The sequence below is a fragment of the Aedes aegypti genome, chromosome 1 (assembly GCF_002204515.2).
Source record: "Aedes aegypti strain LVP_AGWG chromosome 1, AaegL5.0 Primary Assembly, whole genome shotgun sequence".
Taxonomy (NCBI): domain Eukaryota; kingdom Metazoa; phylum Arthropoda; class Insecta; order Diptera; family Culicidae; genus Aedes; species Aedes aegypti.
The window spans coordinates 101,552,038-101,568,895 of record NC_035107.1 but is presented as its reverse complement, the minus strand read 5'-3'; the positions used below and the strand labels follow the sequence as shown (position 1 = coordinate 101,568,895).

General features: G+C 37.3%; 1 protein-coding gene across 1 annotated transcript; it reads right to left on the bottom strand.

The window, feature by feature from the left end:
* Positions 1 to 286: 286 nt before the first annotated feature.
* Positions 287 to 6,037, bottom strand: LOC23687785 (DNA ligase 4). Its single transcript, XM_021843934.1, has 2 exons — positions 5,679 to 6,037; positions 287 to 2,982 (listed from the first exon to the last, which is right to left on the bottom strand). Exons 1-2 carry the CDS (start codon positions 5,856 to 5,858, stop codon positions 337 to 339), a joined length of 2,826 nt encoding a protein of 941 aa, XP_021699626.1. The 5' UTR covers positions 5,859 to 6,037; the 3' UTR covers positions 287 to 336.
* Positions 6,038 to 16,858: the final 10,821 nt, after the last annotated feature.

Genomic DNA, 16,858 nt, shown 5'->3' with positions numbered 1-16,858 from the left:
GTTCCTTTACCCTTGCGAAAGCCAAATTGAGTACTGGAAAGCATATTGTTTGATTCGACCCAGTGGTCGAGTCGCGATAGGATATTTTTTTCTAACAATTTCCTCAAACAACAAGAAGAAGAAGATCTCAGCGTATCACAGCACGGAAATTCATTCCAAATAGTACGTATGGTATCACTGGCTTGAGTCTGGACAATATGTTCGAAAGAAAGAGATACGACTAAGTAAAGTAAACGTATATTTGATGTCATTCGATTGAAACGATTTTATACAATAACACTCAATATATTCTAATAGATACTGATCAAGATATAAAACATCAAAACTCTCACATATTTATAAAACTCTAAACAACTGTTTATCACAAGTACGTTTCTCACACAGACTACTTTCAATCCAATCGATTCGCAGTACATCAGCAGCACGGTTTTGCTCGGCAAAATTATCCATCCACTGCTGCAAGTGCGACCGATCTAAATCATCATTCTGTGCCACCAACACGGTCGTTATTCCTCTCGAGTGCGGTTCGGTAAGCCACTGGCCACCGTTTCGAACGAACTTCAACATCCGAAACTTGGCCCTGTACAGTTCGATGTCCGTTTTCAAGTTTTCCTGATACAATTGCCCAACAAGCCCTTGAAATATCCGAAAACCGGAACGTTTGCCAAGAATTTCCAAGTGGCCTTTTTGTAGCTCCTCGACTGATAATTGCTCCTTGTCTAGGGTCATCTGCTTCAGCAGTGCTCGCATTTCGTCCACACTCGATATCTTGATTGTTAGTGAGTCTCCGTATCGGTCGAAATTGTCGGACAACTCTTCACGTAAGGTCGCGGTGGTGGCCAGCATGTCGTTGGGCTTCAACGTTAAAAGTTTTTCTTTCTTTTCTGAACCACCCAGGGCACGCATCAGCCAATCAACGGTGGCCACGTTGTACACTTGACTGTCGATGATTCGGTTCACCAGAAATGTGCGGTCCCCGGCGATTGTTAGGTACGTTTTTGGGCCGGGGTTTTTAACAATTCTGCCCCCGTGGCGACGTATAATTTTCTCCAGATCAGCTGTTGAAGGTTGTCCCTTGGAAGTGCTCAGAATGCAGAAATCCAACCCTGAGCAGACGTTGTCGATGAGGTCCACTGTTGATTCATCGATGTGGTTGACGCTCAGATGAAGTCTGGTTGAACGAGTTCTTTGCAGTGGAGATGTTTTCTTCCGTTTCCTACCCGGTAGATTTGAGGAATTCTGAGGATCTGGAACAAGGTCGTCGACAGTCACGTGTCGTTTGGCAAGTTTTGCTACCTTGGTGTTGGCTGCACAGAGTTGATCATACTCGTCCTTGCTCGTTACATCGGTATAGGTCTTATCGCTCCGAATGGCCGTAATGCGAGGGAACCTGATGGTGTAAGTCGTTGCGAAGGACGAAGTTTGAACCAGTTCGGAGCCCTTCAATTGCAGCACAATGGAATGCTTGGGATGGATCCATACGTCCGGTGGGGTTTGACCCCATCGTAGTTCTGGCGGTTCTTCGGTGACTCTTGTACGACCTTCTTTTCTAGCTACGACCTCTTGCCAGTGCTGTCGAAGTGAGCTGTTCAGCTGCTTCCATTGGTCATTCGAGAGCCCTATGCCGACCTTGGTGACTGCCAGGAAGACCGGGTTTTCCCTATCGCGATCATCCATGACTCCGACGAGAAAAGTGTTGATGAACGTTCGTTTGAAATTGTAGAAACCACCTATGATCAGTAGGTCGAAATCAGAAACCATGTTATCGATGTAGTCTGGTTTAATTTTGTACCATCCGGCATTTCGCTCGTTTGGACTATAAACCGAGTTCTCTTTCTTGATAACGACACCTTCCTGGTGGGCATCTATGGCCTGGTTTAGCAATTCCACGAGATGTTCACTATTCTTAACTTTGATTCGATGACAAATCGCTACAAATCCCACTTTCTCTTTGATGATTGTCTTCAACAATCGAAATCTTTCCGCATAAGGCACCATTATCAAGCATTTCCCATTCAAGAACAGCACATCGTAGACGCAGAAGCATGGTCTCAACTCAGCATTACTCGCTTTGATTGCCTTGACATCAGTGTTCTCGCTTTTATCTCGATAGATTAGCTCACTTTTGTCGAACACCATCATTTCTCCATCCAGTATCACGCTTTGAACAGTCATAGCCAACAGATTCGACAAATACGGAGTCAACGTGGCTCCAGGTTGGTTTGCGTTCTCTCCAAAAACATGACTATACTCATAGCTGTTCCTGGAGAAGTATTTATATACCTGTCCTTCTTTATGAATTTGGAACCTCTCGCCGTCCATTTTAGTTTCCAGCCAGAATTCGTCCTTCTTCAGCATGCCATCCACCAGCTTGAGATCTACTCTTTGGCACAGCATGGGTTTTACAGGATTGAATAACCGAACAGCCATTCCCACGCCAGGTTCCCCGACTTCTTCCAAACCTTCGCCACTCTCGACCGCCTCGCAAACCTTAGACAGATGACTGAACCTATCGAACAAAGCCCCCGCCTTGGGATGATACAGACCCAGCAGCTTCGTCTGGCTCATCCCCAGCCGCAGATTCTTCAGTATAATCCGGATCAGCCACTTCTGATCCAGCTGCGTCATGCCGTGCACCATCTGTATGAGCTCGTCCTGCGTTTTGCTGCGGCGTCCATTCTGGTAGTGCTGCCCCATGGCATCCAGGTGCTGGTTGACGTCCCAAACGGTCATGTGGCACTCCTCCGGGCAACGTCCGCGCATCAACGTGAAAATGCGATCGGCAAAATCGCCGCTGCTCCCATTGCTACCGGTGCCGGATTCGTCAAACCCGGATAATTTGCGGGCCTCGATGCTCGTTTCGCTGATACCCAGTATCTTGATGTACAGGTCTCGCAGAGTTTTTACCCGGATGCCGTAGGAATCCCGCTCCCGATCGGCGGCTGGAAGCAGCAACCGCAGGATATGAAATATGCTGGTATTCTGGAAGCAGAAAGAAATCATCAGTGTTCAAATTTGAAAAACTTTCGCGGAGCACGATATGAAAACCGCTGATCTATAGTATTAGAAAGATTTCTCAAAATATCTTTGGTATAATTCTCACTAAATCATTGACATAAATTTTCTGGTAACCTTGTGCACCTTGAATCCTTGACAATATCTTTGATGGTGCAAATACTACAATACTGAGCAGGATTCACATATAATACTAGACCGAAATATAGTTATAGAAATTATAGGGGCCCAAATAGCCGTAGCGGTAAACGCGCAGCTATTCAGCAAGACCACGCTGAGGGTCGTGGGTTCGAATCCCACCGGTCAAGGATCTTTTCGGGTTGGAAATTTTCTCGACTTCCCAGGGCATAGAGTAACTTCGTACCTGCCACACGATATACGCATGCAAAAATGGTCATTGGCATAGTAAGCTCTCAGTTAATAACTGTGGAAGTGCTTATAAGAACTCTAAGCTGAGAAGCAGGCTCTGTCCCAGTGGGGACGTAACGCCAGAAAAGAAGAAGACTAGACCGAAATTTCACAAATTGTCAAGGAATTTTTCGAAACAAATCTTGCATAACATTTTGACATAATGCTATAAACAATTTTCTCAAAATCCTGCGCATGATTCTCTTTCAATCATAGGCAACTTCTCGCAAAATCTAGGACAGCTTTCTCAAAAAGTCCAGGGCAGGATTTTTTTTAGCATCCTGGGAAGGACTCTCCGGAATAGGTTGGGTTCTGAAAGAACTCTGAGTACAGTCGCCTCTCTACATCTCGATATCGAAGGGACCATCGAGATAGGGAGAGATCGAGACAAAGAACATATTTTTTTTATTGAATACTAGATTGAAAAATACTCCGTTGTCAAGAAAATAATAAACAATCAGACGTCATTCCGCGTTCCTAATTTGTTTTGAACCCCAAAAATTTGGTCTAGTAACCTTCGATATTGGTCATATCGACAAACAGAGAGAAAATTGGGAACGAAAAGTCAACAGGCACACATCAAGATACGGAGATATCGAGATAAGGAGAGAGAAATTGTATGCAGAATGAAGGGACCTAAGAAATCATCGACATAGGGAGAGATATCGAGATACAGAACATCGAGATGTGGAGAGTCGATTGTAGTTTCTAAAAAAAAACTAGGAATCCATTTTTATAAAATTCAATTTGGCTTAAGCGAGCGGAATATGGTACCCTAACTTATATTAATTTAAAAAAAAAATCACTAAATCCTTTTGCGATAATTAAAGTTGAAATTCGATTATCTGGAGTGCAAAAAAAAATCGATACTCCGGATAATCGAGTCCGACCTGTACTTTGAAGTTGTGAGCTGGAAAGTCAACATGGCTGTAGAAACAAATGATGGACTACTTAGCCTCAATTTTAATCCTGTTACTCTATTGCGACGCCTATCCGAACGATCTGAACAGATCAACAGTTCAGAGTTTCATATATTTGCAAAAAAAAATCTTCTACAGACTCCGTATACCTTCATTGTCAACACCTTCTTTATATGTATTGTAAACATGAACAAGGTATGTACTTAAATTCCGTTGGAAACTAAAACTTTGATTTACTGAGTATATTTGTTTAAATTTATATAAACAGTTTGTTCTAACGTTTATTTGTATAAAGGTCAATTTCTTCACCACCGCTTAGGCCTTAAAGCTAGTTTAACTATATGGGTAAACGTGGTTTACGGATTAAGTGAAGGTGAAGAAATCGACCCTAAAAAGATCAAAATTCATTGTCTTGTATGAACAAAATAAATTGTAACATATCGGAATCATACCTGGCTGTCTCAATGGTTGGTTTATGAATTGACTCAAGATTTCAAAGGCACTAATCTGCAGAAATAATAAACGTACGAAGTCGATCTTCTTATTAAACTTTATGCATATGCATAAAGCCAAAAAATAAATTACACTGTCGTTTGGTCCTTCTTCGCCAGGTAAGTGCCTTCAAAGTTGTGGCACTTTATCAAATTTGGATTTCAAGCTGGATTCGATAGTTCAACAGATATTTCGTCAATAATTGACGAATTATTCTTGCTTAAAGGTCATATCAAATCATGGGTAGCGAAATCCTATGACTATATCCCACACATTCTTTTGCGTAGTACATGTCCTACCCAATTCTCGCGCCACCATTAGTGTATGTGTTGTACGAAAGATCTTTTATTATATTAGTTTTCTATCAAAAGCTTTGTCTGAGAAATTGTTCTTGTAATCCTTTTACAGTCGAAGCGCGTTATAACGACATCGCAAGGGACCGTCGCAATAGAGAAAAGTCGTCATAGAGAATGGTTGACATCGAAATGGTTTTCATGGGACCGAAAAATGTCGCTATAGAGAGCTTTTGTCGTTATAAACTTGTCGTTATAACGAGCTTGAATTGTGTACATTTTGTCAGTTTCGCCCAGATCGCTAATCTTTCTAGAAATTGTGGGTACACAATTTAAACGATAATTAAAACTTTAAGGGAGAGGCTAGCGAATGTTTTTGAAGAATTCTAGTAATTAGGTTTCACTTTTCTTAATCATGATGAAAAGGATCAACAAATTTGAAATTAAAGCTATTGATCGAGCAACCAATGGGCCAGATATTAGAGAAGCCTTCAAACTCTTCGCGGGCCGTACGTTGGGCAGGCCTGAGCCAAAAAAAAAACACCCTTACCGAATTGTCTCCATACTTCTGGCGATATTCCCGTCGAAACTGTTCGAACGATTCAAAGTAGCGCCGCAGGATTTCGTCCTTCTTGTTGGACGACGATGGTCCGGCTGCCTTGAGTTTCTCCAGGACGGCACTTATTTCACTGAACTTGACATGTTTCGATATGCACTGCTGTTCCGACATTGTCGTGTCGCATTAGTTTAAAAAATTTAGACAAAAATCGACGAAAGACGACAAAAGGCATTTAAATTTTAAAGGACCACATCAATTTCTACGGAATTACGCACTACAGCGCACTACTAATGTCACGTTCATTCATGTTGCGGTGGCGGGCTCTACTCGGCTGCACATTATTACTCCAGTTTGTTGTGGCTCTCTCTTTCGTAGTGGTGCATTAGCTGACAGCTGATCGTCGAAAAGTGCATTGCACGCTAACGTTCGTTGACTCACTTTCGTAAACCACAGTGAACATACAGCGGCTGTTCGATTTTGGCAACATGTCCGAAAATTTTATGCTTAGTCAATGGGCCGTATGAATAAAATGTAGTAAAGTTGAGTTTACTACATTCTCGGTAGTAAACGCTATATGTGGAACACGAGTGGAACATGGTTGTGTCATTTTCCTTTCTACACCTTTCGAACATACTACAAACAACGCATTGCTATGAATAAAGGTAGCATTTACTACAAAGCTACTGGTAGTTAGCTTCAGAGGTTGCTACATATGCTTTGAGTTTGCGGAATTGAATGGAATAATTTACTTTTGAGTAAAAATCATGGGAAAACGATATGAGTTTTGATATATCGGAAGGTATTTTGAGTTTTGCAAAGGAATTCTGAGGTTACGAAAACTTTCGCTCCGCCAATTGGGTCCTAAAGCCCTGTCCCAATTTTAGTGCCAAATGCTTAAGTTTAGGCCAAAAACACATGTTTACTCAATTTTCTAATGTTTTCCGTTGGTTTAAGCCCAAAAACATTTTTATTAGATTTTGTCACACCCTTTGGCTTAAACTCAAATCTTGGATGTATTTTGTTTTCCGTGTGCCTTACGAAATGTCAGATAGGAACAACCCCAGTGGTCGAACTAAAACCCCTGTGGTGTTTTTGTCGATTAAGCGAAAGTCAAACATGATCAAAAGTGTCAAGGTTCATTTATGGACCAAATTTTTAAATTAAAGTTTAAACATGATATAGCCATTATTTGAGCGGGAAAAATTGCTAAAGTAATTACAGTAACATGCTTTTTTGTGTTATTAAATAAAAACAAGATTTCATTATAAATTTTAGGACCCAATTCTGAGATTCCGGTAAGATTACCGGCAGTAGCAATTTGTAATATCCGTGTGAATTCTGGCATTACGATAATCATGTTATTTTCTAGGAATTTTAGGAATTTTACGTGTATATTCTGACATCTCAGATTTCCTTTTGAATTCCGGAATTCCTGTAGGAACTTTGAGATTCCGATAGGGATGTCGGATTTTTTATGATAATTCTGAAAATTTAAATACCATTCTAGGAATATTGCGGAAATATCAGGAATCTGGTAAAAACTCTAGAATTGGGGTGGGAATGGGATTCCGAATATTAATCTCTTGGAATTCTGTGGGTATCTTTGAGACGGTATGCGAATTATTGTGTGAATATTTGTAATTCCGAAAATCAATCTTTGTAATTATTGTAAACACCTTTAAGATTCCGTTGATCTCCAGTTCCTTTGGAATTTCAAAGTAAAGCTTTAATATAAACGTTTTGAATGTCGGTAAATATTTTATAGATTTCAATGGAATTTTTTGTTAAATCGTTAAGAATTTTAATAATTTCAAAGGGAACCCTGGTGTTTAGGGGAGATCCTCATTGAATTCTAACGACTACCAATGGAATCACTACAATTCTCATAAAAATCTCTACATTCTAAGTTCTAAACATTCCAAGGATACTATCAGAAACCCCACCAAAATAACGAGAATATCACAGAAACACTTAGAACATCGGAATTCAACATGCTGTTAAGAAAACATACGGGGAGCATCAAAATTCTACCGCAATTTCACCAGAATCTCAGTACTGGTGCTAGAAAATATGTGGTTCCAAATTTGATAACTGTAATCTCAAGATCTCTTCATAAATGTTAAGCTAGTATTTAAAAAATCATCGGCGTTGGCGAAGGCCGAAAACCACCCAGAAAATTCTTTGATGTACCATCATCATAAAATCATAGACATAGAGAGAATCGCAAAATTACACTACAAATCTTGTCAAATAACAGCACCTTCATGATTTGTGCAAATTGTCGCGTAATCGATTAGATTCCATACATTTTCTTCATATGCATGATTGTATTAATTTTAAGCGTCACTCTGAATAGATTATTCTTTACGTGCAGAATCACTCTGCACTCTGAATGGAAATTTCTTAACGTGCAGCTTCAGTCACTGCTCATGTTCGAAAGTAGTAACACTGAGAACAGCGTTGCGGTTGAAAATACTATATCAGAGGGTTAAATTAAATACACAGCGCCACTTGATTTGTGCAGACTAAATTCGCATTTATTTAGAACATTTTGTGCCTTCTATTTTACCATGGCACCATTTGTATAGTAAAATTTACTATATCATGGTTAAAAACTTGCAGCAGACCAGAATCGAACCGAGGATCTGGCGATTGTCAAGCGCGAACGCTAGCCGCTCGGCTATCGGATGCGGTTGGATTGAGAGAGAACAAAACGCAAATAAAAAGCGTTCATGATAGCTCAATCGTGGTTGGAATAGTAAATTTAAAAACACATTCATGTTTCTCATTACTGCAACGCTTGTTTCAGTGAAGTACTACATGTTCGAAAAGTTTTTTATTCATACCAAAAGTGTAGTAAATTTTGTGGATTTTGTTTTTGAGTAGATGCTACATGTAGTAAAGTTCAAAGTTTTTTATTCATATCACCCAATGACGTGGGCTTTGTAGCCGTCCCGACCAAGCAGTCTTTATAATTCTTTATAGATCTTTAACCAACGATGGCGATCGCTAACGGTTCAAAACGAATCTATATCGATCGCTATCGAAAATCACTGACTGGTTGACCGGGGTGTGGTTAGTGGAGTCAGGCGTTTAGGCATTTTGTGCCACGAAGCGTGGGTACGATTTCCCCTACAGTCAGAAGAAACTTTTCGTCACATGAAAAAATCACTGGTACCAAACGCTCAAGTTTAGGCCGTTGGTTTACGGCTAAATAACGTTTTTTATTCTGATTTCGTCTGACCTGAGAGAGAAGTTCCCAAATAGCTCTGCACTCTATGTCGTATTATTTACTAAAACGAAAATTTGATCAAACTTTCTAGGACTCTTAGTAGATTTCAAACCAATTTCAATTTTCACCTTACCGACCTTATGCGAACCATACTATTTTCAAGTATTATATTTCTTAACCTCACGAGATACATTACTATTACAGTCAACATGCAAAATTTACATGAGAAAAATCCTAATTTGAAATGGTAAACATTCTTAACAACCTGTTGTTGGTATGGCCAGATTGCTAAAAACAATTATTGCTGTTGTCGAAACTTTACCCACAACGGTTCAGATACGGTCGGGAATACCATTCTAGATATGGTTGAAACTGGAATGTATACCGTATTTCATGATGTTCTCTTACGGTTTGGTTTTATGCGGGTGGTCAAAAGCGACGGACAAATGGAGTTTGCTTGAGACGGATATCGGAGTCGGTTGACGGGAGGCGGGAGATTTTAAGAATGAAAAGACTTGTTTTTCAAATTGTCAAGGTTGTGTTGTGATGATTAAATAAAAGGAAAAAATAAACTAGAAAAAGTGGCAGTCCACCATGTTTCACCCGCTGTACGGGTGACTCACTTCTGCCGACCTGATAGTAAAACGAATGACTGTTTTCAACTAGGTATCGGAACATTTATTATCGGGTGCCGCTTCCCGCTAGTCCTGAGTCTGACTGTCATAGAAAAATGGTGATTTAGGATTAGGATGCTTTTTATAGACAAGCATTATTTGATAACCCGCAAGTAAGATAGTTGATACATAGTTGAATTTTCTAATGGCACTTGCAACCAACAAGCCGTCTCCTTACGCTTAATCTATAAGTCGATGCCATCAATTATATGGAGATAGATTGTGATTGTCAATGGCAAAATTCAGTTCATGAAAGATATGGACTTCATCCTACTCGGGTCCATGAGAGGTGTGTAATATTGAAATGTCATTGCAGAAAGCTAAACATTGAAGTTCCTACAAAACGTTTTTTTTTTTTGCAAATTCAGTTACATTTAGGTTTCATTTAGTTTGCTTTGTTTTTAATCAGTTCGTAGCAATCGTGGCTTGTGGTACACTGAAATGAATTTTATTGTAGAAACTACTGAATCCATGGAAAAATTAAGAACTGCACCAACGATTTTCAACCGACTACATTAATCTGTTAACTCAACCAAAACATAGTCAACATCACTACACAAGAAAATTTCTTCTGTTGATTTAACCAGAGTTGTAGTATTTTTGACTAGAAACATTCTTGATTTGAGAAGTTTAGCATCATACTTTTGACCACACTGTGTTGTACGGTGGGTGTCACGGATTGAAATACAATGCTTTGTAGTGGATGCTACTATAGACATAGTCAAATTTACTGCACTGTTCAGTGATTTTCACCAGATTATATTGCGATTTTTTTTCACCACTTAGACTTTAGTGATCTAAATTTCGTCTTTCTCAGATTTCGCCATCGATTTCGCTGCCCCTTTTCGATCACCGCCGCCCATGCAATTATCCTGATGTTCATGATAGTTTTCTCCGGCCGGCTCGATGTTTACCATTTTTTCTTTGTTCTCGATTCACCAGCTGGTCTTGTGTACACAACAACACCAGCTGGTCCTCAAATGTTTACAGTCATCGTCATTGTTCTCATGTTCCAGCTGATCGTGTTTTCGTGTCAAAACCAGCTGGTAGTGACTAAAATCAAGGATGAAAGGTCGATGGTGTTTGAAAATGTACCATGAGTACATTATTGGCAGCTTCTCAATTTCGTCATGAAAGTCTAATCATTCGTGAAAACTACAATAGTAAACTTAACAGATTTTTGTAGTCGGTTGAAAATCGTTGGTGCAGTTCTTAATTCTACCATGGATTCGGAAGATTATACAACAAAATTTGTTTGCGTGTAGTGTTACACTTTGTTGTTGCTAAGTGAAAATCCGAGCTCATTGTTTATCCCAAAAGTGAGTGATCACGATCGCTAACAGGAGTCGAACTGAGTGGCACAGTTCGCTCGGGAAACATGGTCGCTTTGATTGCACAAAGTTCATGCTCATTACGCTCGTTCACGTCTTCAATGCCTGGTCCATACTAACAGTTGGCGTTAAGTACAGACAACAATCTTTCAAACATTCAGTTTCTCTCATTAGTTGCGTAATGTGAATACAAAACTTTTTGTGTTTGGTTTATCGTCCGTGGTTATTTTTTGCTTCAGGCTTTCGTTTTTACTACACACCACTGATTTTGTGTGAGACGGACTCAATGAACTAATTTACAATGACGTCACGCTGATTCTTCCATCGGGAAGAAAACCTTTTACTGCGGGCCGTGTTTATAAAATATGAACAATTTTGTTGTGCTTTCATTCACTTCATGTTCATCCGGTGAACATTCGTTGTCCGAATGTTGGTCCGGATGTCATTTAATGTATTTAAACATAGGCCAGGGGAAGTGGTTCACCTAGAGTGAATTTCTGTCAGAGAAAAAGTAGATTTTGTATGAGATTTGACAGAAAAATGAATGACAAGTTCATCCACTTCTCCTGGCCTATGGACCAGTGCACGAGATCACGAATTTGACGTTTGAGCGGTGCCGAATTCACTTGTTGCCATGGTCACGTAAATAACACGGCACCGCTCAAACGTCAGATAGTGAACTCGTGCATCGGTCCATAGTTTGCTTTTAGCGTGCATCCTCTCCCCTTCGCCAAATGATGGACGTCATTTTTGAATGTTCCCGCTGCACCTGTTGCAGGGTGGGTGTACGGCTGTCAACTACAAACAAAGCTCGCCTAACAATCATCTCTTGCATTCTCTCTTGAACTGTTGTGACCGCAAGTTCGAAGTTTTGCTTGGTGGACCATCAAGTCGCGACACGTTTTTGATAGAAATTCTTACAGAGAAAAAAGTGCTTTTGATTTTAGCTTTTTTAGTGATTAAGTGATTGGCTTCTAACTAAATTGATTTAGATTAAGTGAAGAGTAAAAGAGTTCCATTAGTTTTTTATTTCTTTTAGAGGTAAGTACTTTTTGTAAGACTGTTCATAGATTTATTCCTATTTTAAGGTTAGGTTAAGTGCATCCGATTAGGAGGTGGGATTCGATGAATCCACCGTAATGAGTCAGGACTCAGATAGTGCAGATGCAAGAGGAGGAGATGATCCTCCTATTGAAAATTCAGACACTTTCGATTCGGCAAATGAGGAAATGGAAATGAACATACAGCTGAAACGAACAGGAATTAGTGATTCTGACTCTAATGAAGAAGTTGACAAAAATGTAATTAAAAGAATGAAATCAAACACAGGTGCTTACAAAAAAACAAATACAGAAACCCAGATTGAAATAATTGACAAAAATGAACAGGAATTCCAACAGGTGAACAGGAGGAAGAGGAAGGATAAAACTAAAGATGACAAGGTTTACGATGACGGTTGGATTAAAAATTCAATTTACACAACTTTTTTTATTGAACCAAAACTACAAGATGAACAGAACAAAAATGACCAAAATAAGAGTAAACGGATTCACGTAATGGAAGTAGCAAAGATCTTACATAATATTGAGGTTAAGAATTACAAATCGCTGACAGTTGCAGGCAAAAACAGGTTCAAGGTAACGTTCGATAAACCAAAACGAGCTGAGGCATTAATTAATTCAAAACTTTTGGCTGACTGTTTCAAGTACAATGTTTATGTCCCCAATATGTTCAAACAAACCATTGGCGTTGTCAGGAATATTCCACCGTCAATTACCGAAGAGGAAATTCAGGCAAATATTGTCTCTAACAAGAAGATTCAAAAGATCGAAAGAATTAAAAGAATGATAAATAAAGAACTGATCTCAACATATTCGGTAAAAATTTTTGTTGAAGGCGAAAAACTTCCAGAAGAAATAACACTGTACGGTATTCCAGCAAAGGTAGAGGTTTACATATTTCCGCTGAGAATCTGTTTCAACTGTTGGCGCTATGGCCACAAGGCCAAAGCATGTAAAGCGAAGATCAGATGCAAGTTATGTGGACTTGAGCATAGCGATAAGGATTGTCAATCGGCAATCAAGAAATGTGTACATTGTAATGGTGAGCACATCGCAAACGATTACAATTGTCCAGAAAGACACAGACAAGATCAAATTCGAACAGCTATGGCTAAGATGAAACTTACTTTTTCTGAAGCTTCTAAACAATACGCTAGACCGAACAGATCTCAACAGATAAGATTACAATCCCAAACCGAATTTCCACCCCTCAATCCAATACCTAACTTGAGACCTAACCTAAACAGTTCAAATGTTTCTCCAAGAGTTCAATCTGTTAGCAAAGTCATTAAAACCAACCCAATAATTCATAAAAATGTTTTCCCGCAACCCGAAATAGTTGAAGAACCAATCCATGAATTCAAGGAAAATCCGTATAAAGTAACAGAAATAGAAAAACTAAAACAACAATTGAAAAACGAAATAATAATTGAACTGAATAACTCTGGTGTTTTTAATAAAATCAAGAAAATACAAGATTTAATCAAAGTACAAACAAGTAAAGATGTGAATGATTGGAATTCCGATTTACTTTTGATTAACATTAATGAAGAACTCGGATCAATCCTGAATACACCGTTTTAATTAAAAATCATTCTCAATTTCTTCATCCAGTTTAAATTTTCAAAAATGGCCAATGTTACAAGAGATTTACAAATCTTACAATATAATATTAACAGCATTCGCCCATACGAGACAAGATCGCTTCTCTCAAACTTCCTAACAAAAAATAAAGTAGATATTGCTATTCTTTCCGAAATATGGCTTAAGCCTGATGAAGATATCAAGTTTAATGGATATAATTTTCCTAAAATAACTAGATCTAAAGGCTATGGTGGAGTAGGTCTTTTAGTTAAAAACGATTTAGCTTTTACAGAAATTAAATTACCGGAGTTAAATCCTATAGAAGTAATAGCCATTAAAATTCTCAACACCATTGAACCTATTATCATTTTTTCTGTTTATATTCCACCCCCACCAATTAATAATAATCAATTGAAAGATCCTCTGAAGCAACTTTTGAAATTTATTGACAATTTAAAAGCCCACACTATTTTGGGTGGTGATCTGAATGCACATCACCCGACTTGGAATTCATCTAATAACATCTGTCCACGAGGTGAATTATTGATCAATCTGCTAGATGACAGTGATTTATTAGTATTAAATGACGGTTCTCCGACTTTGATTAAACCTCCAAATACCATACCATCTGCAATAGATTTAACCCTTGCTACACCACAAATTGCTGCAAAAATTGATTGGGAAGTTTTAGACGAGGAATTGTCTGGTAACCATAAAATGGTTTTTTATAAATTATTAGATTCTGTAAGATTTAATCCTTATAAACAAATAGTAGTTAACAAGAAAAAAGCCATTAGTTTAATTAATGATATTAGTGTTGATATAATTGAAAATTCAAATGATTTGCAGAAGAAATTGAATGAATGCATAAATCAATCGTTATATAATAAAACTGAATATAAAAAAGTCCCAAAGAAATGGTGGACTTCAGAAATTGATAATTTACTAAAAGAGAAAAATGATAAATTAAAAAAATATTACAAAAATTTGACCATTAATAATTTTTTAGATTTTCGTAGAGCAAAAGCAAAACTTAAATCTGTAATTAGAAGAGAAAAAAGAAAGTCATATAAAGAACTAATTAATGAACTTACTCCTAACTTGCCATCAAAAATGCTTTGGAATACGGTTAGAATGTTTAGTGGTGGTTTCCGGAAAAAGGATAATATTATTTTAATGAACAATGAACAACTGGCACAAAAATTCATAGACATAAACTTTCCACCAATAGATGAACCAATTAAATACACTCCGAAAACAAGGTCAACGATTTCAGTTCAAATTTCAGTGGCAGATTTTCTCAAAATATTAAAAATTAAAAAAGACTCGTCAGCCCCTGGTAATGATTATATCTCATATCATATTTTAAAACAGTTAAATCCATTGTTTATCAACAAAATAGTTGATATTTTAAACCAAGTATTGAAAACTAGAAGTATGCCTGATGACTGGCGAACAATTAAAATAGTTCCCATTCATAAACCAGGAAAACAACAGCTAGATCCGTTAGCTTATCGTCCAATTTCACTAATTCAAATTTTTCTTAAATCTATTAATATTTTAGTCAAAAAGAAAATAGAAAGTTACATAGAGAGCAAAAATATTATTCCTAAATGTTCTTTTGGCTTTAAGAAGAGATCATCTGCAGTAAATTGCGTAAATTTTCTAATATCTAAGATACAAGAAACGAAGAGAAATAATTTAATTCCAGTTGTAACATTTCTTGATTTGTCAAAAGCTTTTGACAATGTAGATATTAGTATATTATTAGAGAAATTAGCTTCTACAGGGATAGCTTCTGACCTTGTAGACTGGGTGTACTTTTATCTTAAAGAAAGGAAAGCCACTATCACTTTACAAAACGGAATAGAAATTTCAGCTATTACTAATAAAGGGCTCCCTCAAGGGTGCCCTTTATCACCATTGTTATTTAATTTATATACTGCAGAAATACATCAATTGGCAGATAATGATGTAATATTCTTTCAATTTGCTGATGATTTTGCAATATTAATAATAGCCAGAAATATTTCAGAAGCTACGTCAAAAATGAACAACATCCTTGATAAAGTTCAAACTACTCTATCCAAATTAAAATTAAAAGTAAATCCGGAAAAATCAACTACAATATGCTTTACAAACAAATTTCAAGATAATCTTAACATTAAAATAGATAATAATAACATTAAAACAGAACCATATCAGAAATATCTTGGTATATGGATTGACCATAAATTAAGTTTTAAAAAACATATTACAGAAACAGTGTTTAAAATCAGGAGAAAAACAAATGTTCTTAAAATGATCAGTAAGAAAAACGGTGGTGCGCACCCACAAGTAATGCTTCAAATTAATAAATCATTGGTAAGATCTCACATAGATTACGGTATTTCTATATATGGTTCTGCTTGTAAAACAGATTTAAATAGACTCCAAGTTGCCCAAAATATAGGTCTCAGGTTGTCATTGCGATTATTAAAATCAACTCCTAATCATGTTGTGTTAGCGGAAACCGGAGAGATACCCGTAGACTTGAGAGCTAACATACTAGCACTTAAAGAAACGACTAAAACCCTATATTTTAGAAATAGCCCATTGGTTGAAACATTATCAGCAATTATTTCGTCAGACAGAGATTTCAAACACTTAACTTTTCTGGAAAATAATGCTACCTTAAATAATTTCCTATTAGTTCAACTTTGTGCTATGAATAATGCAATTCCAAATTTTGATACAAATCAGTTAGAGATCCAGATTAATTTAAAAACAAATTCGAAAAACAACACTAACAAAAAAGTTTTAAAATCCATTGCCACTCAGATTATTTTAGATAATTATTCCGATTTTTATAAAATTTACACTGACGGAACTAAAACTAGTGAAGGTGTAGGATGTGGTTTTTATGATTCTCAAATGTTAATATCAGTTAGCCATAAATTAAATCCTCTTTTTTCAATAGCTAATGCAGAACTAATAGGAATACTGGAAGCTATCAAATACGCTTATCTGAAGGGTGAAAAGAAAATATGTATTCTTACCGATTCTAAAAGTGGATGTCAAATGATTTTAAATGGTAGGCAGTTAGAAAATTATATTGTAAACGAAATTTATAATTTTTTATGTAAATCAGATATCATCAAAGTTATTGTTCAGTGGATACCTAGTCATATAGGTATTTTAGGGAATGAACGTGCGGATACAGCAGCAAAACTTAGTTTAAATAAACAATCAATTCTTCCTTTTGGTTTGACATTGGGTGACACCATAATTGCTTGTAAAAAATCAATTT